Source organism: Colossoma macropomum, unplaced genomic scaffold (assembly GCF_904425465.1).
Source record: "Colossoma macropomum unplaced genomic scaffold, Colossoma_macropomum, whole genome shotgun sequence".
Classification (NCBI taxonomy): domain Eukaryota; kingdom Metazoa; phylum Chordata; class Actinopteri; order Characiformes; family Serrasalmidae; genus Colossoma; species Colossoma macropomum.
Window position 1 is genome coordinate 19084738 of NW_023494788.1, and position 27366 is coordinate 19112103.

Consider the following 27366-nt stretch of genomic DNA (forward strand, 5'->3'; position numbering starts at 1 on the left):
TATCACTCTGGCGCTAACCTGTGCAGTGCTGTGGGCCTCCGGGAGTTTAAGTCATTTGGTTTAGAACTTCATGAAACACCCTGGAGGAGTGAGGCCGTGTATTTGCCTCTATCAACTCATTACAAGAGTGAGGAACTGAATTGGCCACAGTAGAGATTTATAGATGCACCCTTCCCGCTCCCTCCCTCACCTCCACCTCAGTGTTTCACACTAAACCTCCACTTCCATCTCCGTCTCGCTCTTCCACAGGACTTCCAAAGGTGCTCGGAAGGAGAAATAAGACCACTTGGTATCTGCAGCTCTTGGCTGTGAAGTAAGCTGTTATCATAGAACCAGTTGCATGTAGTGTTACAGAATAACAACAACAAAGGCTTAACATTATGACAGGGACACTTTCACAATGTCTCAAATGACTGGTGGACTGTTTGCATTTGCAAATGAACTGCAGGTGTTTCAAGTGTCCTGGAAACAAATGGAGAATTATGATTGGCAGCTGCAGTCACCAAGTTCAAGGCAAGCCAAGCCAACATCAAGCAAACCATTTACTGTTAATTTACAAATATATATAGTCAAAAAATAATTTTAATCATCCAGTACAGATAACGTCAGGGCTGTGGAAGTGACGTGGGAATGAATGGTCAAGCTTTAAGCGTCAGTCTGGTGTTGGGCTTTATGGTTGATTTGAATGGTTATTAATGCATCTGATCTGTCAATAAATTCCATTATAATAACAGATGGAGAAAAATACATTGTGTTTCCAGGACAAGTCAGGAAATTATTTATAAATGACATCTGGGGTTGTTCAGTAGTGGGAGAGCATTAAATAAAGAGCACAAAACCATTAAAAATAAATATTAAAAAGTGTACGTAATGGAGTACTTCATTCAAAAGGTGATTCATGTTTCCTTTCAGTAGCCAGCAGGTTTGTTCTCAGTCGCGCTCCTTTGACGTGCCTGCTCTATAACACCAACCTAGCTTAAAATCAGGCATTAATCAAGCGATTCATGTGCTGAGGCAGGTGCGGCAGACGGGTAGATCAAGGAAAACCACAAACAGGTGAAAGGTTTAGGGTCCCTAGAGTGTCCACCTACCCCTACCCTTCCTCTTACACTGTTGTGCTTCAGTGATTCGATACACCACTGTCTAAATGTTTTACTTTATTACAGTTGCTGTACTCATATCAAGAACTTTCCATTCAGTCATTCTTCAAATAAAGCTGTGCAGTTGGCAAAGCACATACCTATAAATGCCATCTATTCATCCTATGTGCCAGACTATGCAAAAACTGCTGAAAAGAGACAAAGATCTCATTTCATTTGGGAACATGTCCACTGAGAGATGCAAAGTGACGCTGCTTGTCCCTGGAGTGTTGCTAGGGGATGCCTCCTGACCAGCAGGGTGTGCTGTTATGCTGAGAGTCGATCCTGCTCTCTGCTTTCTCCCATCTTCACTGCTCATCAAACTTTAATGAAGATCTGTCAGAGAGAGAGGAAGTGACTCTTAACCAAACCTTAGCTCCAATAACCACACTGCTACATCTATACACTCACATATTTACAATAAGGCTCAGATTCGGTTCCTCTTTGAGTCCCTGAAGAGGCTTCTGTGGAATCAGACAGGGCTTCAGGTTTTGCCGGCACAGTTCAGAAACTTTCAAAAGTGCGTACTGAAGTAATGCTTCTGGGCAGTGACGCCTTTTAAACAGCTTCTTGATGACTGAAATAACACAAGTGTGGACGATCCAGTTGCACCCTGACTGCATACCTCGTGTCGGTTTCCATACAGCTAGAAAAACCTGATTTTCTGGTAAAGACAGTCCACATTCTAGGATGTCTGTAATGGAGCGTGAACATGTGTTCACACAGTAACTCCACACAGCCTCGTTTTATTTAATAGACCCATTCTATGAATTGCACGAAGGTTTTCGACACAATTTTCCTTTTTAAAAAAGTTCATATCCTACATTTTTCTGTTATTTTGACATTTTCTTATAAGGTCCATGCAGGCCTGTTTTTGTTTCCATGTGTGATCTGTATGGATTGACAATTAAATGGTACATTTTGAAGTCTGAACAATATTTAAATATTATGTCTTAATTTTAAAAGTATACATAAAAACATTATTTAAAAATTAAGCTAGGAAAAATTCCGTTTTCCATGATACGGACGCTTTAAAACATACATAACACGTCAATCAAACGTTCTGCCAGCAAACCAGGAACTTCTATCGGAGTCTATGGTGCCTTTCATTAACTCCCAACTGCAGCTTCACTTCAACGTACGTGTTGTTTACTTTCCAGGAAAATCGCTCGCCTGTTTAATCTGTCTCTGCTCCTCTGAGAGCCAATCACATGTTTATTACACCCCATAACTACTCCTCACATAACAGCACGTGTTTGTCTCGGATAAAGATTTAAGGCCATTCAGATTTTCTGGCTTCATTGTTTTTTTGTCTAGAGAAATATGAGAATTCATCTCCAGTAAACTTGGAGCTTGTGGTGTGTAAATATTGCAAGGCAGTGCAGCTGCATCTCACCACCTTTGCAGATAGTTTGCATTACATTTAAACGGAAATGTTGAGTGTAAAGTCAGGTTTCGTTAGGGCCTGAGATATACAGCACTGTGTAAAAAGCCTGCTGAGAAAATGATACATAAAGCTGTTTATCTGGGCAGTAAGTATTTGTTTGTGTGAAAAAGCACTAACATTAGAACAAATACATAAACAAACACATTGTGATCTGATGAGTGTGAATCATCCCCAAATCGCTCCTTAAGGAAGTCCAGTATTTACAGTTAACGTCCAACGCCTAGTTTATCTAATCAATCCGTCATTGAATTAAATCAGGTGCTGCTGACGTAACTGAACAAATCCATGCGAAGGCTGGAGTGCAGAGAGAACACTAAACCAACATATTAATTCTTCTTCAAAGATAAAACAGTCTTTTCTGTATTTATCTTTGTTTTTTTTAAGTTTTAAGTTACTTTTTTTGAGATTTGAGGTTTTGTTCTGTGATTTTATGTGCAGATTTAAACATACTTTGAATTTGCTCTTTTATGATAGTTCAGCATTGTGAGTCATTTATTTGACCTGTTTTAAAGTTAAGATAAATGGCTATTTACAAGTGCTTTGCTTTCTATTTATTATTATTTAAGTCTCTGTGTGATTCAGATGGTTGAGTGTGGTATGAAATTTGACAATCGAGAACTGACAATCATACCAGTCAGTAAAGCACTGTTTAAATGAAACTATCGGTTTAAGTGACCATATCAATTATCAATATCAAAATTTTCAGTTCCTTAAAATTGGTATCGATATTATGACGGAATTTTCATATCGGTCAGAACTTTGATTTTACACACAACATGAAAACAACAAAAGAAAAATCCCAAGTAAAAGGCTCACCTCGCTCAAAAGTACCCAGACGTCCGAGTCGGAATGAACGAGGAGTCGCATGGCGGCTATCTCACGCAGCGCTCCATCAACCTCTCCCTCAGCTATTCCGTTCACGAAGGAGCCTGCGTACAAAACACACACAAATATTTATACTACAAATATCATAAAATATGTTGGACAGGCCACACCAGTACCTCATTACTTAGAGTTTCATCGAAGAAAAGAGATGCCGCCATGAACATCCCTTAACATGCAGTGGTATGCAAAAGTTTGGGCGACCCAAAGTGAAAATAAGTCCACATCCGCTACAGAGAACACACTTCTGCACTTTTTAATGCACAATTACTGTTTATTTGCTGGGGAAAAATAACATAAAATGTGGTCTGTGCAAAAGTTGTGGCATTTTTTGTATTTGTATTTTATGTTTTCAATATCTTAAACATTCAAAAATGTCCTGGAAAACACCGTATTTAAGTCTGTTCACTGTGGAGGATGTGTTAAATTATTTTTACTTAGAAAATCAACAAGACACGTAATCCCACCGGGGCGTCCAAACTTTTGCATATAACTGTACCTTATGTCACATATGATCTGGGGAATGGTGGAGAATTTAGTCAAGGTTAAAGCCGGTGAAAAAACATTTCAAAACAATACCAAAACTGGGGTTTAATTATTCAGTTTCTAAATTTATAGCTTCATTGTTTGGTTTTCCAGGATGTCACACAAAAAAACCCCTGCCTTAAAAAAAGGCTGGGGCAACAGCCACAAGAGACACATTTCTGTGACAAATAATATAACAGCAAACACACACACACACACACACACACACACACACTTCCAAGTTCTGTGTAGTTACTCATCTGCGCCTCTTTCTCTGTCTCCTATGTCTGCATGTATATATCGCTCCTTTTGTCCTGTGCTCCACCTCATGTCTAGGGCACCAGGCCACAAAGGACCCATTCAAATTCTTGTGTTTATGCAAATGTTCGTGTGGAAGGAAAAGGGGAACAAGACAGACCGAAAGCAAATGTAAAACAAATGATATTTGAGTACCTATCACCGCAAAGCCATCGGAGGAAGGTCTACAGCAGGAGAGCTGTCCTTTTTCCACCTGCTCTCTCACAGAGGCCTGAAACACAGAGTAAAACAGTGAGACAGTAAAAAAAGAGGAAAAATGCTTTATAGTTCAAAATAACATTTGGAATTCACCTTCTTTACATCTTCCTTTGTGCTCATTACATTACACTGAGTGTAATTAGTCAGCCAGCAACTACGGTGGAAGTATATATATATATTTGTCGTTTTCCGGTTTTTGACGTAATACATGTTGTTACCCTTTTATATATATATATAAAAGGGTAGGTGAGAAGGGGTGAGAACCCCCTGCTGTGAAACCAATTCAACCTCTCCACAAAGACGGCTGTGCCGAAATAAAACTGCAGTTTCCGTTGTTTGAAAAATTGTGTGCTAAAAACAATAATAAAAAAAAAACATTTAAATACAAAAACACTTAAAACACTTTCATAAAAGTTTTCTTCTGGTTTTGTACATCATACACATTTCCCTCAACATGTATTCCACTGAAACGATGGAAGGGAAACAAAATAAATAGTTCAACTGAGGCACCTACGAAGCAGGTGGAAATGGTATTGTATGTCTAAGGTGAAAAGGGGTTAAATGAGGGCTGGGCAATGTCACAACATTTATCACACTTACATACTGTGTTGACTTACAACACTATATGTTACAGAATGCTATTCTGAGTATATTGTGGATATTGTCAGTACTTTAAGAACTTTTTTTAGGTAGTTTCAACCTATCAGATGTCAGAAAAAATACTGTGTATTGTGACAGTTATATTGCCTACCCTTAGGGTAGACAGTCTAATAGTTACTTTAAATATTTTGCACACATTTGCACTGTAATTTCTTTTCTTAATGAAAGTTTTTTAAAAGGTTCAAAAAACTTGTTCGAATTGCAATTTCAATATAAAATGATTAATTGTTCAGCCCTGCTTATATGTAAGTCATGTTTCTGGTTGTTGAGTGTTTGGAAAAAATATAAGTGCTGGACTTTTAGATGAAAATTTCAGATTGGTACGGCTATCGGCTGAATCTCACAGTTTGAGAAGCTTCATGCATACAGGCCCAGAGCTATATACACAGCAAAAGACCAATACACACACACACACACACACACACACACACACACACACACATATATATATATATATATGTAATATTCCTCATGCTGAGGTTGTTGTGAGCTTATAAGAATTTTAACTCATTTTCAGACATTGTTTCACACGCTAATTTCTAAGTAATTTTAACAAGTAAAGCGACCTCACTATATTGGCAGATAATGTTTTTGAATAAAGCGAATTTACCTACTAATATACTGAGGTCATTTTTGAATGAAAATTTTAAGAGGACACAGATTATTTGGAAAAAAGTTTGATTTTTGTGACCAATATTGTGATTTAAATTTGCTCTTGCACTCTTTCAAACTGCAATTTCAATATACAATGATTAATTATTCAGCCCTGGTTATATGTAAGTCATGTTCATGGTTATGTTGAGTGTTCGGACGTTCAGCTGAAGGTTTGTATGGCTATCAGCTGGTACTCAAAGTTTCAGTTTTGTTATTAGGAAAGAAAATGTGATACTGTCATTTGTAGCAAGTCCTGTGATGCTTTCCCGTCAGTGCTGACTGACTAATTACACCATACCCACCGTAGCCGTGGTGACCGATCAGGGCTTGTGTTCACAAAGAGTCAGAGTAGAAGTGCTGATCTAGAATCAGAGTCCTCTATTATTTACAGAGACTTTGCTGAAAGTAACAGATCCCAGGTCGGCACCGCTACTCTGAGAAACTTCATGCATACAGACCCAAAACTGTGTACGCAGCAAAAAATAGTATTTAGGCAAGTGAAATGACTGATATACATGTTATAAGTTTATAAGAATTTTTTAACTCATTTTCAGACGTTGTTTACCTTTTTTAAGTAATTCTATCTACTACAGAAAATTATCTACACAGCAAAAATGGTATCTTTGCAAGTGAAATGTATGGAGCCCCACGGGTGACATCCTGTAGAAATAAAAATAACGCATGGCCAGGACTTAGTAAGTCATGGGAATGAGATCCTAACGCGTGGCCACAACTTAGTAAGACGTGTTAACGAGATTTTAATGCGTGACCACAACTTAGGAAGGCATGATCTCATTTCGACGCCTTACTAAGTTGTTGCCACGCAATAGGATCTTGTTTCCACGCGTTATTCAGACATGGCCACACATTATTTTTATTTATATGGGATGTCACCAGCGGGGCTCCGTAGAAAGGGCTGATATATATTTTCAGCCATTGTTCATAGTTTTATTGTCTGTTGGCAGATAAATTTGCTCATTTTAAGTAATATACTTGAATTAAACAAAATTATCTGCTAATACAGTGAGTTCATTTAATTGATAAAATTGCTTAAAACATGTAAACAATGTCTGAAAATAACTTTAAAAACTTACAACCACCTCAACATGAGAAATATTACATATATCGACTAGATTTAAGATCATTTCACCTGCCAAGATACCATATTTTGCAGTATAATCCAAGACGAATGACCTAGTTAGGCAGTGGAATGTAAGTATAAATGAATGAACGGCATCCACAAAGACACAGTATCTTCAGTAAGCCTAGAGCTGCAGCAGGAAACATCCTATACCAGAGACGTGCGGTGGAAGTGAACAGTGTCAGCTTTCTGTTTCTTCAGAATCACTTTTACTGCTCGCTCAGTAAAAAGGAACTTTGCACAGCGATGCAGACATACGCTCACTCACACGCACACACATAACAAAGACGTAATCGGGGAAGTAAACGTCGCTGCCACTACCAGGGTAAAAGTCAAAAATAGTCGGAGGGCGGAGACAAGCAAGCATAGAGAGCGTGGTTAGACGTGTCACTGGATACAGTGATTCAGCCTTATCACTCAGAGTGTCATTCTTGTAACCTGAGCATTAAACTGGTTCCTAGAGCACCTACGTCATTAGGCAGCACCTCCACGGTGGTGTTGTAAAACTTATCTCCATTCGTCTCAATATTTCCACTTCGAAAGAAGTACCTACAGAGTGAGAGAGAGAGAGAGAGAGAGAGAGAGAGAAATTAAACTTATTGTTATAAAACCAAATATAGCTTGATTACAGTAATATATATATATATATATATATATATATATATATATATATATAAGCAATTTGTTGCTGTAAAAGATTTCTAATATGATATTCCTGTGTAGCTTCACAGACTTTAAATAATTTGTAGGACCCTTCAAAACTGAAAAAAGACTGCCCTGAATGATTACAGTTAAAATAAAATTAATACTGGGAATGCTTCATATTTCAGAAGCAATGACATCAAATCTAAAGGCAGAAAACCTGACAAAATTGACTCCTTGTTGATCCCAAAATTCATAAAATACTGGATTAAACATCTAAAAATACCTGTTGGTGTCTAATCTATAACATGTAAATCTACACTGCATAAACATTTAATGTGTATAAAAGAATAACGGTCATTAATATTACAAGTGATTCCAAACAAATCTATACAGGACATGAAGTTTCTTTTGTTCATGCAAAATGAATACAGTGTTGATATCTTAAAACTGCTTCTCTGAAAAGACTAAAGGTTGCCTTTATCTCTGATGATAACAAAGGCATTATGTAATTTAGCAATAATTATAACTAAGTGCTTTAAAGATCACTGAAAGGAGTGGAGATCACGAGTGTGAGATATGTGCAATCTAAGCTTGCAGTCCACAATACAACGCAGCAGTAAAACATCACTGTAGTGTAGACAAGCTTTGTTTGCGAAAAGAAAATGCAACCTTTACATTTTTATCATTTTTGTCATTTCTTGAAAGCAAAACTAATAAAGAAAAGAACGGAAGAGCCGACTCAAACCTGTCAACACAGAACGTAAAGCAAATGTAAATGTAACTCCTAGCTCACAGAACTGAGATGACCTAGTATCAGTATAAGCCTGACACTGGAAGAAATTGCTGGATCAGGTATCAGAGGAAATAAATCACAAATCTGATCAGGTTCCATAACAAGCTTCGTCTGAAATATGACAGAATATCACAGAACAGAAGAGCAGGTCATGTAACAACAACAGCAGCCACATGTAGCCTAACGTTGGCATAAGTAAGATTAAGTGTAAGTGTTATAATAGAATTCTTTCATTTTTAATAATCTAATAGTGATTTTAATCTTTCTGTGCACATTTGCACTGTACATTTTGTGCAAAAGTTTGTGCGCCCCTGGTCAAATTACCTGTTTTTTTTATTTTCTAAGTGAAAATAATTTAGCACCTCCTCTACAGAGAACACACTTCTGCACATTTTAATATCTGTTTATTTGCTACATTTAAAATCTTGGACAAAAAACGGGGCCTGTGCAATAGTTATGGTATATTTTAAATGTATTATTAGTATTTATTAATATTGTTTTCTTCCAATATGATAAACCCAGCACCTAAAAAGAAATTCTGCAATACAGTTCGCACAAAAAATACCATATTTAAGTACTTATTTTGACTTGATGTGGAGTTTTCAAACTTTTAGATACAACTATAAGTGCTTTTCTTTTTTGTTTTTCATTATTTCACATGTGTATTTACTTAATGACAGTAGCAGTGGTGGACAAAGTACACAAATCATGTACTTGAGTTACAGTAGAGAAACCCAAGGTAAAATATTACTAAAGTAAAAGTAGAAGTTCCTCCCTTTAGACCTCCACTTGAGTAAAAGTACAAAAGTATTTGCCTTCAAATGTACTTAAGTATCAAAAGTGAAGGTACTGAAAGATCAATTATGACTTTAATGTCCTATTATCATTTTTGTAACAAGACTCTTGCTTTATCAATTCGTTTTAGGTGAAAATATTCTAGTGTTACTCTTGGTAAACCAATCTTTTAATAGAATGTCATTAATTAGTCTGACACTGATGTCTATTAAAATTATCAAAAGAAGAAAACGCTGATAGCAAACAATTTCCATTAGGTAGAACTGAGTGGCCCTGAAATAACCTTTTGCAAACAAGCAAAGTTTCGGTTTCAGATTTATTTGCATTTTTTTAAATAAAAATTAGTTTAAGTTTAATAAAAACTTGCTTTGAACACAGATGAGTTTTCCTTTACTAAACTGCATCTGTAGGTCTCTGTTCATAAACATAAACTAGCAAAAATTAATTTACTATAAAATGAAATAGTGTTTGTATAAATTCAGAAAAAAGAAACAGGCCAGTCACAACTGCATATGTGGACATATTTCTATATTGTGGTCTATTTACACAAAGTTTGGTTAGAGTCAGGAGTTTCTTGCACCATTTATGTAGGAATAGCCATCCCAAACTTTTACACTGTCATTGAACCGTATGCTTGCACTGGGTCGGCATGTCCAACAGGTCACAACAAGCTCAAAACAAAGTGCGCGCTGTGCCCTGATTGGTGTTCTTGCTTCACATTTCTTTCGTTTTGACATGTTATGTTTTTATACACACATAAACCAAAAGGAACAACAGATTTCACATAATGTAGTGGAGTAAAAAGTAAGATATTTGACTTTGAAATGTAGTGGAGTGAAAGTAAAAAGTCACTCAAAATGGAAATACTTCAGTAAAGTACAGATACATTAAAAAAAAATACTTAGGTACAGTAATGAATTACTACTGGACAGTATTAACTCTCAATTTCAAATGTAAAATCTGTTAAAAAACAACAAAGTAATTTTAGACTATTTCTATAGGTATATTCATCATGGAAAGTTCAAACAATGCAAATGACAGCTGGAGTTCAAACAGCGTTACAAAATGATTTCACGCCTGCGACGATACGAAAGTACCACTTTTCTAAGTGGTACACAGCTGTTTAACACTTAACATTAGTCAGCATCAGCACTAAATTTAGCAGTTTCTAATCACTGCAGTGAAGCATATGACAATAACACAGGATTTTAGGTTTGCTGCACTTCTGAGAATGTCTGGGAGTTTTTTTTTTTCATTTAGGTTATGAATGTCACTGTCCCACACCACCCAGCCAGGCTTTCAGCTGGCTGATACTGAGAGTGATCAGATTCCATATTCCACGTCAACCACTGGACACCCATTCAGTGTGTCCCCTTGGTTTCGAGTGAAATTTCATAACAATGCTCGGTTTACTGTATTTGCCTGAGCTGAGGATGAGACACAGGAGCTGTGCTTGTGTATCTGTTTGCAATGCAAAAAGCGTATGCCTTACAGTAAAGGCTTTGGGCTTGTACTATCGAGGACTCTTACAATAAAGCACTGCAGTAGGCAGCTGGGTAAACTTACACTGTCACTGAGCTTTACTGTACTGTCTCTGTATGCTTGGGGCCTAAAGAACCATAAAGCACAGAGCGTAATCTCTATGTTGATTCTGACTCCAGTCGACCATATGGATAATATGACTCCATAATATCTTTTCCTCTGTTTAGGCCTCTTAACCCTTGTGTGGTTTTGGGGTGTGTGGGACCCATTTTCAATGTTTACCAAAATAAAAAAGATGTGATTTATTATTATTTCAACCCCAGATTGCCCTTTGCTCATATTCTATGAAGAACATATACAATAACACATTTTCAGTGTCTTCACACTGTTCACCCCCTACACATGTATATGACACATGTGGTGTTGGGGCGAACTCGCGAATAAACGTGTGGAGGTGCTGTGTCCCTTCACTCTGTTCTCCTCCTACACGGCCTGCTATTAGTGTGTGTCTATGTGTATGTGTTTTTATATGTGTGGGTGTATGTGAGGGTGGGCAACATGGACAGGCTGCTGACTGGCTACAGCTGCTAAAGGAGAACCCTACGCTGGACACTTGTGATATTTTAAACATCTGGTAATTTTACATAAATTGTTATGGCTGTTTTGATTTAAAAAACCATAATGTGGTGGGTCCCTCAGACCACTCAGTAACAACAACATCAACACCACACAAGGGTTAATGGCATGTTCATGATTCTTCTGTCTCAATCAGGAGCATGACTGAAGTCTACCAACATCCATCGTGACAATGTGAATCCACAAAAATCAAAGAGGTTAGCCTTCTTGACGCCTGCAGCCGCTAGTCTTCTCTTAATGTTAAGGCCCGTCTTCTTCATCAGCACAGGAAAAATGCTCATAATGTAGGCTACCCGACTTTTTTTCAGCTCAGGTTAGCACACAATGCTGCCTTCAAAGTGCATAAAAGGTGAGGAGTCAAAAAAGTGGGCAAAATATGTCTTAAAACAACTGTAAACTGTGCAGCCTCTAATGCACAGTCAACAACACTGATTCATACTATATTTCTGCTGGATAGATACCATTTGTGGCATCTTGTAGCCCTTTTAGTACAACAAAGGCCAACCAGAACTAAGAGAACGCAGCCATCGGTGAGCTCAATGTTTATATGGAGGTACTTTGAACCTTGATTAACTTTATGGCTTCATAATGTTTTTTTCTGAGAAGATACCTGCTGTCAAAATGTCAGCTTTAGATTCGTCTGTGTGGTAGATCTCGCCATTAGCACACAGACACCATAACCTATGGCCACTGGTCTGGGCCCTTCTGATAATATGTTCAAACGAGAGCTTCAGTTTGGTTTCTAGGCTTCAAGTGAGAGGCTTGATTTGGTCAAATTTCTCTTAAAAATCTATGCTAAAACCAGCATTAAAGGGCATTAATACTTTCCCTGTCCTGCCTTTTCATTTGTAAAGACCACAGCCTGGACAATGCTGATCTCTGTTTGCAGCAACACAACTTTACACTTAAAAGATCCTTTCAAGCTCCTTCATCCTGGTTCCACTGACCGCTAATCTGTGTCAACCACTGGATTCTTTGTTTTTTTAATAACTCATCCAAGTAGACAAACACAGTCCACTCCTTCTACATTTCCACTTCACAAAGGTAAACCTAGTGGTTTTCCTGTTATCTGACTTTCCCATTGACTTTTGTTTCTCTATACTGAGTTGAAGTGGCATCTTTTCACTCTGTTCTTTAACTTTCTTGATAAAGGCCTTCAGGTCGTCCAGATTTGCCGCTATGGCTGTTGTATCATCCACACATCAAAGGTTACTGATGTTTCTTCCACCACTCTTGAATCCTCAATCATCTTCATCCAGTTCTGCTTCTTTTATTATATGTTCGGGCTACAGGTTGAACAGTGGGCAGCCTTGCCTTACTCCTGGAACCAGTCTGTCCATTTTCTGTCATGACTGCGACTTGTTGATCAGTGCAGAGGTTCCTCATTAGAACAATGAGACTTTCCGTAATTGTAACTGGTCAACAAAGTCAAAGTCTGTTCTGTAGTTAACAAAACACATGTTGACTTTCTTCTTGAATTCTTTGGCTTTTTCAATTATCCAGTGTACATCAGTGAGGATATATCTTGCTCCTCTGCCTTCCCTGAAACCCACTTGCACATCTGTTTGTTCTTTTTCAGTGTAAGGCAATGCATTTAAATAAAAAGTATCAAAAATCAAAAATGTATTAAACAAAGTACATAGAGTATCAAGTAGCACTGCAACTAATGTGAACCCTGCAGCTAACGTGCTTTGCATCGATCAACACAGTGTAAATCCGTCCAGCATCTACATTGCTATGAAAGGCTCAGTCGCAGCACATAGAGAAGACACAGAGGAGCGTTCACATGGACGTGAAGATAGGCTATCAGACGAAACTACAACAGTTGTGGCCAGGCTAGCTTAGATATCAGACGCTCTATCTACATGTAGGAGGAGTAGCTGAGACTGCAGCTGCCTGGCACGTAGCACAAAAGCAGCCAGTTTCATTCTGAAAGCACCTCAAAGACACGTTTAGTGCGGAAATAAAGCAGTGATTGGATGAAACTGCTGGCAAATACTGTGAGAATTTATTGAGTTTGCGTGATTTCTCACGATCGTAACCTCCTGGAGGGTCTGGTACAGGGATATAAATTGACCTCCTTGACGTTCCAATCTGCCAGCTACTGAGCTGTTTTCCAAAAATCATATTTGCTTGACATATTCTGGTCAGCACGTTAACCGAATCTTCCTCAGAATCTTTAAATATTTATGTTGCAATGTGATCGATTTCTGTGGCTTTCTTTTCTGGCAGTGATCTCAGGCCCTGCCTGACTCATTGCTTAGCATATTCTGATTTGCTTAAGCGAAATCAGAGTAGCTCAAATTTCAAAATTTTGTGTTTTCTATTGACATGCCATTGTTCTGTGTCCAGATGAAGGCCTGAAAAGGCCATGACGCGTCGGGACATTTTTATACATATTGCTATGTTTCGATAAAGGCTTTTTATACTTTAACTAAGACGGTGTGCCTGGGAATTTCTTTGCTCTGGGATTTATTTTGCACATGCCCTGTTTAGGCAGATGGATGTTTTTGGTTTTTGCCTCCCCCAGCATGGAACTGTTGTTTTGAGTTTGCTGCACCCACACCCCAGGAGCACCTGTCTTTTTGCTGCATTTTTGTGACCTCTGTAGCACTTCTTCATTTCTGTTGTTTCACACTTCCTGTGAGATGGTGCAATTTTTTCTCAATTGCAAGGACCAGATTCCTCAATCAGAGTTCATATTTTCAGGAAATGCACACTCAGTCTTCCAAGTACCACATTTTGCCTTAGCACAGGTTTCGAAAGCATACACTCGAATCCAATGGTACTATACTGCTGGCATGTCTATAGTAAATAATACACGCAGTCCATGTATATAGTAAATAATAAACCTCTGGACATTTAGCCTGGGATTTTAAGGGGATAAAGAGCACCAGTAAACATCACTCTGACCATAAAGCAATATTGAGCTTATCAGTAGTATAAGAGAAGAAACACGGGCTGTGTCTTTAAATAAAGCTAAAAGATTTGCTTTAGAGCATTTAATAAACAAGGCCTAGACTTATTAGCATCATGTTTGATTTTAAAAGGTTACTATCTCCTGTAATCAATCAGTAGCAAATGATGCAACAACCTGGAAAAAGTACTAAAGTCTAAATCTAACATCTTACTTAAAAGTAGAAATAGGGAACCAAAAATTTACTGAATCGAAATTCAAACATGCTCAAGTCAATAAAGTAACAATCTGGAGGGTCCTTCTCTTCTTTAGCCTGGAAAACACTATTAGGTCTATTATTTCCATAAACAATGTGAAAGGCTGACAGTAGTGTCCACTGTGCATCAGTCCATTTCAGAAGAGCTCGAGCTCAGAGAAGTCCGCAGCATTTCTGGATACTGTTGATATCTGGCTTAACTGTGCATAGTACAGTCTTAACCTGCATTTGTGGATGCAGCGACAGTGTTAATGCTGTCTGAGGGATTAAAAGTCATTCAGTTGTGGTTTTTGGCCTTGCCCTTTACACACACAGATGTCTCCAGATTCACCAGAGGAACATTTGCTCATAGAGGAACGTTGTTTCTGGATTATTTGCTGACGCATTTTTTGGCTAAGTGGCGAGCATCAACCTGTACTTTCTCATAAAGCAATAGGCCCTTCCTGGATGCTCCTTTTACACCCAAGCATGATTGCATCATGTGTTTACACAATGTTCTTAGTCTGTCCCAACCTTTCTGGAATGTGCTGCCATGTCTGCATCAATTTCTGAATGAGCTGCTGCCCAGAGAAAACCATGTATCTCCATTTTAGTCGATTTTAAGTTTTCTACATCATTTCAACACACCAGCTGTCCTTTACGTTGTGTAAAAGTTTCATGATGAATGGACCAATAGAAATGCTCTAAAATCACTTGGAATAAAATCTTTTTACATTGACTTACACTGAAAGGTAAGAGTGTTTTTGCCTTTTCCTGTAAAGGTACTATTTTGGAGATACTTGTTTTTCTCTGGACAGCGACGATATTTAAAGAAAACAATGAAGTTGATGAGGTGCATGTTAAACATCCTGTCTTCACTTAAATACAAGATAAAGTGGATTTACAAATCACTGCTTTCTGTTTTTACTTGCATTTCACACTCTGTCTCAGCTTTTTTGGACATGAGGTTTGCACAAACCTTCTAAAATAATATTTAAGTATACTAATGAAGTACAAATACTCAAGTATTTTCCACCCCTTCCACCTCAGACATATACATTATGAGAAAATGTGCAACCATTATGAACAGAACAGGGTTGACTGGTGTGGTGTCTTTGCGTGGTGAGTATTAAGCGAATGATGGGTGCAGCTCTATATAGAAAGCTTTAAAAGGAATGGACGTGTGGGTCAATGCACATAAATGTGCCCTTGAACTTGAACACAGAGAACCCAGAGGATTCATGGTTTAATGTCTGAGTGTGGATGGTAGTTAAGCTTGCAGTGGAAGGCTCCAAGTTCCAATGCTTTCCTGTAACCACTCCCGTTTTAGTCCTGAGCAAAGACTCCAGGGATGGAGCAACATCCTGTCTCCTGTTTTCCACCCTTCCAGAAAGTGTTAGAAATCAGAATATCTTCCCCTCCTACATACAACTATGGCCTAATAAGACTCAGAAGATTAAAAGAAGATGATTCATCACTTGCATTTGTAGAGTGTCAGCAATACTTGCTTCCCTGCTGTAACATAACTGATTGAACTTAATCTAAATCTTAACCAACCAAACCAGGTGTTTTAGAGCAGAGAAAGGAGTAAACTGTGCAGTGCAGTGTAGAGGTGGGCAATATGAAAATATTTATAGTTACTGTGATAGATTAAGTCACAATGCACTTTTCTGAGCATATAGTGGATCTCATCAGCACTACAGCACTACATTAACTACATGTTTCATTACAAAAGGAGTATAACTAGGCCTGTTTAGCTGGAATTATCATTGTAATTGAGGTTTATTATTATTATTATTATTATTATTATTATTATCATGGTATGTTTTATATGTGGCACTACAGGTTCTATTTTGCAACGTATTAAATCTTAGAAAAATGAAATATCATGATGCATATCATGAAATCATAAAATGTATCATAATATTTTTAGTCGTATTGCCCAGCCCTAGTGCTGTGGAACCTTTGGGATTTGGAGTGAAGGGCATAGATTTTAAGTGATGTTTTAGCCAAAAATTAAATGTACACAATTTTTCCTTTAGTCCAAATATAGTTGATTAGCAAAGGTCTGTTTGTTGTTTGTAATTTGCTTCTTTAATTTTGAACTGGTGCTAAAAAACTAATGTAGATAACAAATAGATTTGCTTATGTGGTTTTCCTGAATTCAGAAAATAAACAGCAGTTGTGCATTAAAATGTGCAGATGTTTGGTACCTGTAGAGAATCTGTGCCTTAGTTTCACTTAGAAAATCAGTAAAGCATGTAATTTGACCAAACTTTTGCATATGACTGCATAAAAACTGACAGAAGTAGAGCCAAAATCCGAGTTCAAGATAAATTCCACTGTTGTTTTTAATCTAAACAACATACATTTGCCTGTTTTTTGTCCAGTCTGTCGGAAAATACTTAATAACTGGACAATACTAAACAAAATTATAAGCTTCTATTACTTCTATAGATAGCCTCACAACGAAACTTAAGACGCAAACTTCCTGGAGATAAAAACAGGTCTTCACTGACTAACTAAATTTATGGAATGGGGAAATTCTGTGAATCAGATTTGGTCCAAGCCATGGCTTTAAGTGCAGGAGTCTACTCTCACCCTTTGATGGTCTGAGGCTGGGTGAAGGTGATGAGAACATGATCTCCTTTGGTAGGAGTGAGACCCCAGAAGAAGTCTTGTCCCCGGTAAGCCTTGTCCAAGGAGTGACCCTGATAATCCTTCAGACTGGTGCTCAAAACAGCAGCAGGGTTGGAGTGGGCCTTGAACAGAATTTGCTTCCCAAAGTCTTTGTCCTGCACAACGCACAGAAAACACACCCGCAGAACCGGAATGACCAAAACATGATTCAAACTCTGAGTAATTTGCTAAGCTTTTTCACAATATGTGATAATGACTCACTAGGAAATGACCAAAAAATAGGTTTAAGAGAAGAAAAACTTTACTAACTTTGAGGTTCTGTATTTTGCCAGGCAGGGAGGAGTGCAGACCCACGTGCTGAAACTGAGAGGGTTTGAAGGTGCGCTTTAGTTTGGCCTTCTCGTTACTGCAGTGTTTCTGTGAACAGATCAAACTGATAAACCTACAGGCTCCAGCACGAAACAATACTTACCAGTTCACCACGACCATTTATTAAACTGCATTCAGTCATACCTATAAACAGCGTATTATATGATTATAGATATTATTATTTAAATCCTTTTATAGACCCTAGTGAAAACGCATACAGAGACCACTCTTCATTTGTTTAATTTCTAGTTGTAATGGCCATTAAGTACAAGTTATTCAGACTTATGAGGAGATTAGATTCAAGATAATTCATTTGCATAAAAAATAAGAGAGCGAGAGGAAAAGAACCCAGATAGTGAGCATATATCGGTCCGCTGGCTTGATAAGGTTGGCATCCCACTGACTGTTTGCCACTGCTGGTCCACCCTCAGACCACCCAGATTATTGTCCTGCATACAAGCTCGCACTAGTTTTAATCTCCTCAAACAGATTTTAAAAGCACAGAGACTTTTATTTTAGAAAATAAACTAAGACAAATATTACAAACTACTGAGAAAAAATAATGACTAGAATAATATAACATAAAATGATTTTATAGAAAATGCTGTTACTGACACTGTGCTAGATTAAAATTATTTACTAAACTAATTTACAAAGTATAACTGAAGAAAGGAAGAAAGGAAAAATAAGTAAATTGGACTGTGAGTGGAAATTGAGTGAGGATAATTGGAATTTTGTTTATTACTCTGCTTAACCTCCTGTGGGTCGCCTGGAAAATGCTGAGCAAAACCCCAGTGTACCGCTAGCTTTGCCACCAGCGGACCAGCAGTGGTCCACAGACCTCTGGCTATTGTGGAAATTAAAAAACACGTTTTAAAAATGAATTTTGAAAAAATATTAAAAGCCACAGAGAAAACGGGACTCCTAACAACCACCTGCAAGACCTGGTAGACCATCAAAACTGTCCCCATCACATAAACAGTGTTTAAAGTAGGCCTGTGCCTGGTGACGGTTAATGGAGCAACTGCAGTATCAGCCCCTGCAATGATTAAAGCTCAATTACCGCCAGTTAAAAAAAGTCTTTATTAATAAGTAAATTTATTGACTTTATTTCATGCAAACCATAACAACACAGCAGTATTTGAACATGAAAACATAACTATACTTTCAAACAGTGGGTGACATCCTTACATTCATGCCACATGTACCTAACATGCTAGAAATGCAGCTGCGCTGGTCAAACGCGCTCTGTGCTGCATACCATGCTGTGATGATGTTCCATACATTTTAGGTCATTGCCACACCACAGCGTCGGGTTTCAGACTGAAAAACTTCTTTAGCCTCAGGAAAACCACACGATAAAAACACACTCAGTTCATCAGACGAAACAATCGTGTGAAACCGCCTCAGGTGAAATGGCTTCCAGAAAAGAAAGCAAAGGGCTCAGCTAAGCGGCCACAAACTCTCAGATGGTAAAGTTCGTGTGACATTCACAATTCTGTTCTTTACTACGTTAGCAATGACGATATACTACAACCACAACTTTCACTGAAATGTGCTTTATTATGTTGTTTTGCGGCCGTCTCACTTTGAGAGAGAGAGGAGAAAATCAAGCTGCTTCAGATCTGATAAATTCCACTGTCCATTTCTGTCCATCCTTCCACTGTGAGAAGACAACTCAGCACTATGGGTCTGAAAGGATGTGTAGCTGACAAGAGGCCCTCACTGAGAAAAGGAGACAGAGAACATCTGCAAATCAATCAAAGAACCTGCAGGTGCTGGAACAACAGACTGACCACCCCTGAGTCCAGACCTCAACATCAACGAATGTGTTTGGGATTACTTGGATCGGGAGAAGCAGGAAATGAAACCAACTTCTAAGACTGAACTTTGGAGGTGTGGAAAACTATCTCTGCAGATTTCTTTGACAAACCGAAAGCAAGTATGCTAAAGAGAATGGAAGCTGTATTAAAGGCAGAGTGGACACACTGAATACTGAAACATTGTTGCTGAGGCTTCTGGTTATTTTCTGTTAATGTTTGCTAAGAAGCAGTTAAATCTGCTTTTTTCCTGATGTTGAAAAATGAATAACTTGTACTTAATGATGGGGAAATGGGAAGTTGTTAAGTCATGGGCCATTAAAATAATGCTATAAAGATGATTGTGGGGGGTCTTTTAAATAGAATATTATAGAATAGAATAGAACTTTACTGGACGTCAAACTGGAAAGTTTAGAAGTTTAGAAGTAAACATAGATCAAGACATCTGGTTTTGTTTATCTGACTAAATGCTGTTGAAACTAATGATCTCCCATTTATTCCTTTTGGTATCAGAACTAGAAGTAGAACCTAGTAAGAATATCATCTTACAGCATCCCTCTCTGGGTTACACACTTTGACCCAGAGGATGTGATCCAGCAGCCAGTCAATGGGCTTGTCTTTGTGGAACATCAGAATAAACTCCACAATCCTGGGTAAATCTGAAGCTCGGAAAAGCTTACCTGAAAAAAAGAAAAACAAAACAAAACACAAACATCAACAGATGATAATATGAGGGAAAAAGAACCATGAGACAGTTACAGCTCTTTGCAAAGCCTGGATCACACGTATCAGCCGGGTTTGTCTATTTTCTATTCATTACAGGAAGTCTGCTGCTCTAATTTGAGTATCACTGGGTGTAAGTGAGAGTGAATGCGTGGGTGGGTGAGCGATCTGTTCCTTTGCATAGGGTCTTCTTTGCGAGTAAATAACAGAAGATTTCGTCTGAGGTGTCGGCTTACTCTGGTTTGCTGTTTAACACCCCTGCTTTGTGAAAACTGGGTGGAATGGAACTGAGTGCTATTGTGACTGTTGACGCTACTTCATCTATAATCTGAAAGTTCCAGGACACCCGAGAGCTACAGAGACAAAGGCGTTCTGTTCCAGGTTTTACTCAGACCCAAACACACCTCTAATACCATAACGACGGATATAATGACCAGCAGCCAAAGAGAGACATACTTTTAATCATGACTGTGTCTTGCTTACAAAAAGCCTGGAGAGTTGTGATCTGATGAGATTGATAAGACTACTGTCTGCACATAGCTTTGTGGAGTTTTATCAGTGAAGTGTCTGAAGTTGTGAAGACTGGATGCAGTGAGGAGAAGAGAGGTGAAGAGAGGGCAGGAAGAAAAGAGAAGAGAGAAAAAAAACAGATGTGAAGGAAAGAGAAAGACAGAAAAGAAAAGAGAAAAGAAAGAAGAGAGAAGATGAGAGAAAGAAGTGAGAAGAAAAGTGAAGAGAACAGAGGACAGAAGAGAGAAGAAATGAAAGAGGAGAGAGGATTAGAGAAATGAAGAGAAAAGATGAAAATGAAAGAGAAGAGAAGCAACAAGAAAAGAGAACAGAACTGAAGACAGAAGAGAGCAGAAGAGAAGAGAACAGATGACAGAAGACAGAGGAGAAGAGAGGAAAAAGGAAACGAGGAGAGAGGATAAGAGAAAAGAAAAGAAAAGAAAAAGATGAAAATGAAAGAGAAGAGAAGCTGAGAGAAGGCAGAAATGAAGAGAACAGAACAGAAGGGAAGAAATATAAAAGGGAAGAGAAGGTGGAAAAGAAAAAAACAGATTAAAAGAAAAGAGAAGAGAAGAGGAGAGGGGAGGAGAGAAGAGAAGAGAAAGGAAAAAGGAGAAAAAGATGAGAGAAAAGAAATGAAGTGAAAAGATGAAAATGAATGAAGAGAAGAGAAAGGAAGAAAAGAAAAGAGAAAATAAGAGAAGAGAAGAGAAGAGAAGAGAAGAGAAGAGAAGAGAAGACCTACCAATAAATCCCAGTTGTGAAAACTCCAGGTAGAGCCACCGCTCTGTGATCACCTGTTGGACGTAGCCCTTTATAGTTTCAGAGTATCCTGACTTTGCCACAATATCATCCTCCAGCTGAAACAAATACAAACACAAACACAGTAAACGTGACAAATAAACTGCAGAGCTAGTTAAAAACCATAAGAGCCTGTATGTGGATCTAAACTTCAACTTAAATGCACAAAACTACATAACCTGCATAATAAACTACATTGGAACTGGATTAGTGTTACTTGTGGGGATTTTAATCCAGTATGAATCTGAAACGTGCAGTTTTACAGTGTGACAGTATTAATCGTTGCGAGAACAACGAGTCTCCTGAAATTAGCTTAACCCTCAGTAATAGCAGTCCTTCCAATCAACTGCAGTCTAATGGAGTAACACAACCTGCTAATTCACACGGCCGTGTGATGAGTTGTTATTTCCACTCTGTGTGTACTTTGGCTTAACGCTGACGTGAATATCCAGGCTATGATCTTTCAATCTAGGCCAAGTGTGGGAAATCACACAGATGCATGATATGTCCAAAGATACCCAGACACCCCTTTTAGTGATTTCAGCTGCTTTCAGGTGCACCTGCTGACACAGGTGTTCAACTGTGCACACACACAGCTTATACAGGTTTCGGTATTGATTGCTCAGAATAACATAAACCCAACAAAGGGTTAGGTTCTTACCTGAACGTAATACGTGCCCTTATGTTGAGCATACAGCATAAGGAAACTGTAGTCCAGGTTTTGCTTGGTCCTCCATCTGGAATCATAAGAAGGTAAGTACACATTTTTATTTTAAGTACACATTTCTGGCAAACACAACTTTCTCATAAGCAAACACAAAGCAAACGTTGGCACTTGTGCAAAAAGAAGTGAGAAAAGCTCACTTGACTCTCTCTTTCGTGTCGCCGAAGGTTTCCTTCAGGTTGGTGAAGTCTGGGTAGTAGTAGGGGGAGGGGGAGATGACTTCAATCAGGCCCGACTTCACATCATCGGGGAAACTATACAGGCACAGATATAGATAGATAGATAGATAGATAGATAGATAGATCACTTTATTAATCACAGAGGGAAAGTCGTCTATTACAGCAGAACAAAGTACAGTAAAGAACAAAACAAGATATATAATAAAATACACTAAACAACCATAAAAATAATGTGCAGTAGGAAAATAAGTAAAATTGCATAAATGAAACAAATATGAAACATCCAGTGGAAGAACTGAGTAACTATACACTGTAACAATCAGATTTGTTAATAGTTGTATATGCATTGGTGTATAAACGTGTATATCAACATCAATTAAACATACAGGCATAAATCGCTGCTTTCGGAAGAAAACCTTGCATCTCTATTTTTGACGTTTTTCAATTTTTGACATAATTTGAAAATACCTGTTCCCCCTTACATGGTATTTAAATTTTATGATGAATGGACTAAAAGAAACGACCCAAAAAGACTTGGAAAAAAGTCTGTTTCCATTGACTTACATTTAAAGTAAAGTAGGTTTTTTCCTTCTCCTGTAAAGTAACCATTTTGGAGATACAAGGTTTCTTCCGACAACAGTGAAATGCAGCTCTAAAGGCTTGTAAGTACAAAGACTTTATGGTTAAATAAACACTGAGCAAGAAAAAAGTCAGAGGAAGAGCAGAAGACAGACACACAAAGTTTGTAACTGTCTGCTCTGCTATCTGCCCCGTCTCTACTGCCTCACTCATACAAACTCTCTGACACCATGACGCTCTCCAGGACAATGGTTGTTAGTACACAAAGGATTAGTGTCTGTTCCTCATAACAGATTTATCCCTACCGACATTTGATAAGCCTGCTGTTTCTGCAGTGTGTCAGGTCCCTTCGTCAGGTTCTCGCTCCTTTTTTCAAAGAGAAAATTCCAAAACTTCTTCTCTAAGATAAAGTGCAAAACTTCCATGGACAGGTCAAAGGGCCCATATGCCACACTTCCCTTTTATTTTACTAGGTCCACTTATTCCATTTGTTTGGTTTTATATATTATGTATATATATATATATATATAAAAAGCATTCTGGACTGAAACACTCCTCATCACTTCAGCGTGAATGGGTGGAGCTAAACTGTTAAACAGCTGTAGGCTGAATATGTGGATATATGTAAATGTGTCGGTTTTCGTAACATCACAAACCATCTGCCTAAATTTTTTGGTGCTTGTTTGCATGTATTTAGTGTGGAGTGAACGGTACGTTTTGAAAATAAAACACTGTGTACGTTTTGCATCAAGCATTAATTTTAAAAAAGGGAGATTTGTTTTTTTATGATGTAAGTCCCTTAATATTTACAAAAACTAAAAAATGTACGCCTGTCATTTTAGCTCATTGTGCTTCTCTACTCTTTATATCACTGGCACATTTAGAGTCAAATTAGCATGTACAATTTCATGAGCCTCAGACTACAAAGTCATTGAGAAGATTATATTGTTTATTATGTTTTAGCTTTGAAGATACTGACATTTTGATTCATTACACTAACAGTCATTACCACACACACATCCTGTAGTTCAGTGTGGTGTTTGTACTATTTGATGTCATGGCTGTTTGTCTCATGATTTCCCTCTCAGCTTACTTCCTTCTGACTTCAGCTTTGCCATGAGTCGAACAGCCTTGCTCACTGCATTTGGCAGCAAAACAGCAAACCCGCAAGCACAGTTACCAAGTAGGCCATAAATGAAAGACTAGTACTCAGATGTGAAGGGACATTCCACCGATTTTTTAACATTTCTGTATAATTCAGTGGTTAATATATAAACAAAGTTATTGAGATTGGTTTGATGTGAAATGGTTCATTTGCAGAGAAACTTCCTGACTCAGACTTCTTTACAGTGGTGGTGATATGAACCAAGAGTCTTGAATTTGACAATGCAAATATAGCCATTTTATTTACTATCCAAAACCACCAGTGAAGCTACATGTGTCTTCTGAGTTTGTATATGTAACGCTGATGATTGGTGATGGGACTATTTTGCCTTAAACATCCTTCATGCATCCTTCATGAATTGATTAAAATAAACTGATCAAAATACATTTTGGACTAAAACTTTATCAAAAAAACTGTACAACAAAGTCTGAGACATCAGGCAGAGTATTCAAAAGCATTTCATGTCTTCCACTTTCTGTGAAGAAGCTTTCAGAGGTGTTAAATCCCTCAGACGTCTGGCTCCTACCACCACCACTGTGAACAAGTGTGACATTGCAAGTTTATCCAGAGCAGAGCATTTTACAACAAAGCACTCTGACTGATTTTGTTGACATGTTAACCATTTAATCATGCAGAAATGGTGGAGGTCACCTGTAAAACATTGTTCATTACACAGAAAATCACTGTAATATCCAATGGGATCACTATTAATCACCATCTACATTTATTAATCAGTTATTATTATTGTGAAACTTTCACAAATTGCTGTTAATCATCCAGCAACATACTGTGAAACTGATATGTGAGTAATGCGAATATGCTTCGATATTAAAAACATTAAAAATAATTTTAAAAGAGAAACCATCACTCACCTCTTTTGAATGCTCTCTGCCACGCTGCTCACAAACACATCGTCAGTCTGTGAAGGGGAAAAGAAAAGAGGCCTGTGACTGAGAGATACAAAAACAGGAAAGGAATAAAGAAAGAAAGAGGAAAACATTAGTAGATAGGAAATATTCAGCTAAAGGGACGGAGGGATCATAGCTTTTCACATGCGAGATCTCGGAGGCAATGAAAAAATAGATCCACTGCATTAAAACACTTGCTAAAACATGCAACTTGACATAAAAATAAAGGTGTCGATGGAGCGATGCCATAAAAACTTTGGCCCAGTTAAAGGGCCCATATTGAGTAAAACTGAATTTTCCTCACTTTCTTTAAATATGAGTTTCATGTATTAGCCGGCACCATATCTGTGATGCCAAAAAGACCAAAACATTTACATTTAGTATATCCACCTATTCAACCTACAGCAGTTTAGCTGCGCTTACTCAGGCTGAAATTATAGGAAGTGAGGAGAACAGAACTCATTTACATGCACCAGTCTTAAAGGCTCTGTATCAAAAATAGTTTAATTCTAAGGGATGAAAAAATAGTTATTACCATTTTTGATACACAAAACCAGACAAATGTGATCAGTCGACCTCCGAGGACAATGTTTTCACAAAGATTCTGGCATTCACCAGTGTTTTCTTATTTGTGATTTGTTCTTAGGTGGGAACAGGATCTACACACACTCAAGAGCACAAAGGTGTGAATAGTTCTGCGGTTTAAGAACACGTCATGAATCTGATGCAGACTTTTTTTTAGGACCTTTTTTTAAGAACACATTTAATACAAAACTTAGAAAGATATTGGTGAACGAGGCCCATTGAGAATAAAATTAAAATAAACTTAATTTCCAGAATGCCTAGTATTTAAAACATGGTGATCAAATCTGATCAAATGACTAATCAACAAATTATTGTAGATAATAATCATTTAAGTATATTATTTGTCATTTCTAACTTTTTAATGTTTCCAAATATCTCATTATTGCAATTACTAATATGAGGAGTGATTCCAAACTTCCAAAATTAAATTGTTTGTTTTATTATATCTTTCTTTTCAGTGTTACAGTCAAGGTCAGTTTTAAGATTAAGTTTAGGTTTTAGGTGAAAGTTAAAGTTAGGATTAGGTTTAGGTTTTAGGTAAAAGTTAAAGTTAGGATTAGGTTCAGAATTAGGTTTAGGATTACATTCAAGTTTTAGGAGTTAAGCTTAGACTTTCAGGTTTAGTGTTAGATTTAATAGCATTTGCTCAATTCATCTTAAAATTCAGTCACATGTAATAGATATTTAGTTTATTGTTAGTCAAAGACAAGGTGAGAACAGTTGTATGCAAAAGTTTGGGTGCCCCTGGTAAGATGTTGAGCTTCTAAGTGAAAATAAGTTGCACGTCCTGTATAGAGAACACACTCCAGTACATTTCAATGCACGGTTACTGTTTGTTTGTTGAATTTAATTTCATGGAAAACAAAATAAAACCTAAATAAATAAATAGTAGCCTGTGCAAAGGTTATGGAACATTATTTATATTGTATGTTTTATTTTATACATTTTTTTGTTTTATTTTTTTCCAATATCTTAATCTCAGCAAATAGATAGAAATTGTGCAGAAAAACACCACATTTTAGTTTATTCTGTGTAGAAATTTTCATTTAGAAAATCAACAAAACCTTCGCATATGACCGCATCTGTAATGTTTGCATCTACACTGAAGTCTCAAAAAACATTTACTAGCTTAAGTCCAATTATGACATTTAGCGCATCGATGCCGAATCTTTCAGGGGATCATTTTTGCCGCCTCTAACGGACAACTTTCATAGGCCTTGAGCGTAATGCAGGCGGATGTTTCACACCATCACTGCACAAACTTATACTGAAAGAACAAGATTCTCCTGGGACACATTAGCCTGTTATTCTTCTGCAGTAAACCCCCAGTGTTTAATTATCACCTACAGTGTTGAACGAACATTAATTTAAACTCATTTACTTGTAGCCAGACAGAAGAGAACACTATAAGATTTAATTCAGCACTAGGGATTTTGCTGTGCATGCAAAAGGCCTTTTGACCCCAGCTGGACGAAAGTGTCAGGAGTGCCCATGCTGCAGAAACAAACACCCTCTGTAAACTATGAAGTGCAAGTGGGTTGGGCCTGAAAACCCAGTTGGTGGTTAAAACAGAAACTGTTTTTACATGTGCGTGGGCATCTGCGCTTTTCTTTTCCTTTAACTTTATCAGATTGGAGGGAAAAAATTCATGTTGTCTTTACAGAATCAATGCCGTAGTATTTCAAACATGACAGAGATGCCCTGATTTCCAGTTAAACTAGCAATACTGAGACAAGCTCCAGCTTGTCAATGTGCCATGCTAGTTTAAAACTGTCAAAATGTTTCACTGGCAATATTAAAATATATTTTATTGTATTCATTGTATTTTATTTATCTGAAATAAATATTGTAGGCCGCTAAAGGCTTGATTTGCAGTAAAGACAAGAGCTGTTAGGC

General features: G+C 37.7%; 1 protein-coding gene across 4 annotated transcripts in view; it reads right to left on the reverse strand.

The window, feature by feature from the left end:
- Positions 1–564: 564 nt before the first annotated feature.
- Positions 565–27366, reverse strand: part of zgc:154054 (uncharacterized protein LOC777616 homolog) — a 40179-nt gene continuing 13377 nt past the window's right edge. For all 4 annotated transcript variants that reach the window (XM_036568755.1, XM_036568754.1, XM_036568758.1 and 1 more), the window contains 11 exons: positions 24850–24896; positions 22195–22308; positions 21992–22067; positions 21275–21389; positions 19846–19976; positions 17417–17524; positions 17069–17262; positions 7435–7513; positions 4447–4522; positions 3403–3515; positions 565–1475 (listed from right to left, as the gene is read on the reverse strand). In XM_036568755.1, the coding sequence (XP_036424648.1) occupies positions 1458–1475; positions 3403–3515; positions 4447–4522; positions 7435–7513; positions 17069–17262; positions 17417–17524; positions 19846–19976; positions 21275–21389; positions 21992–22067; positions 22195–22308; positions 24850–24896 (1071 nt within the window). In that variant the 3' untranslated portion in view covers positions 565–1457. The remainder of the gene's footprint in view (positions 1476–3402; positions 3516–4446; positions 4523–7434; positions 7514–17068; positions 17263–17416; positions 17525–19845; positions 19977–21274; positions 21390–21991; positions 22068–22194; positions 22309–24849; positions 24897–27366) is intronic.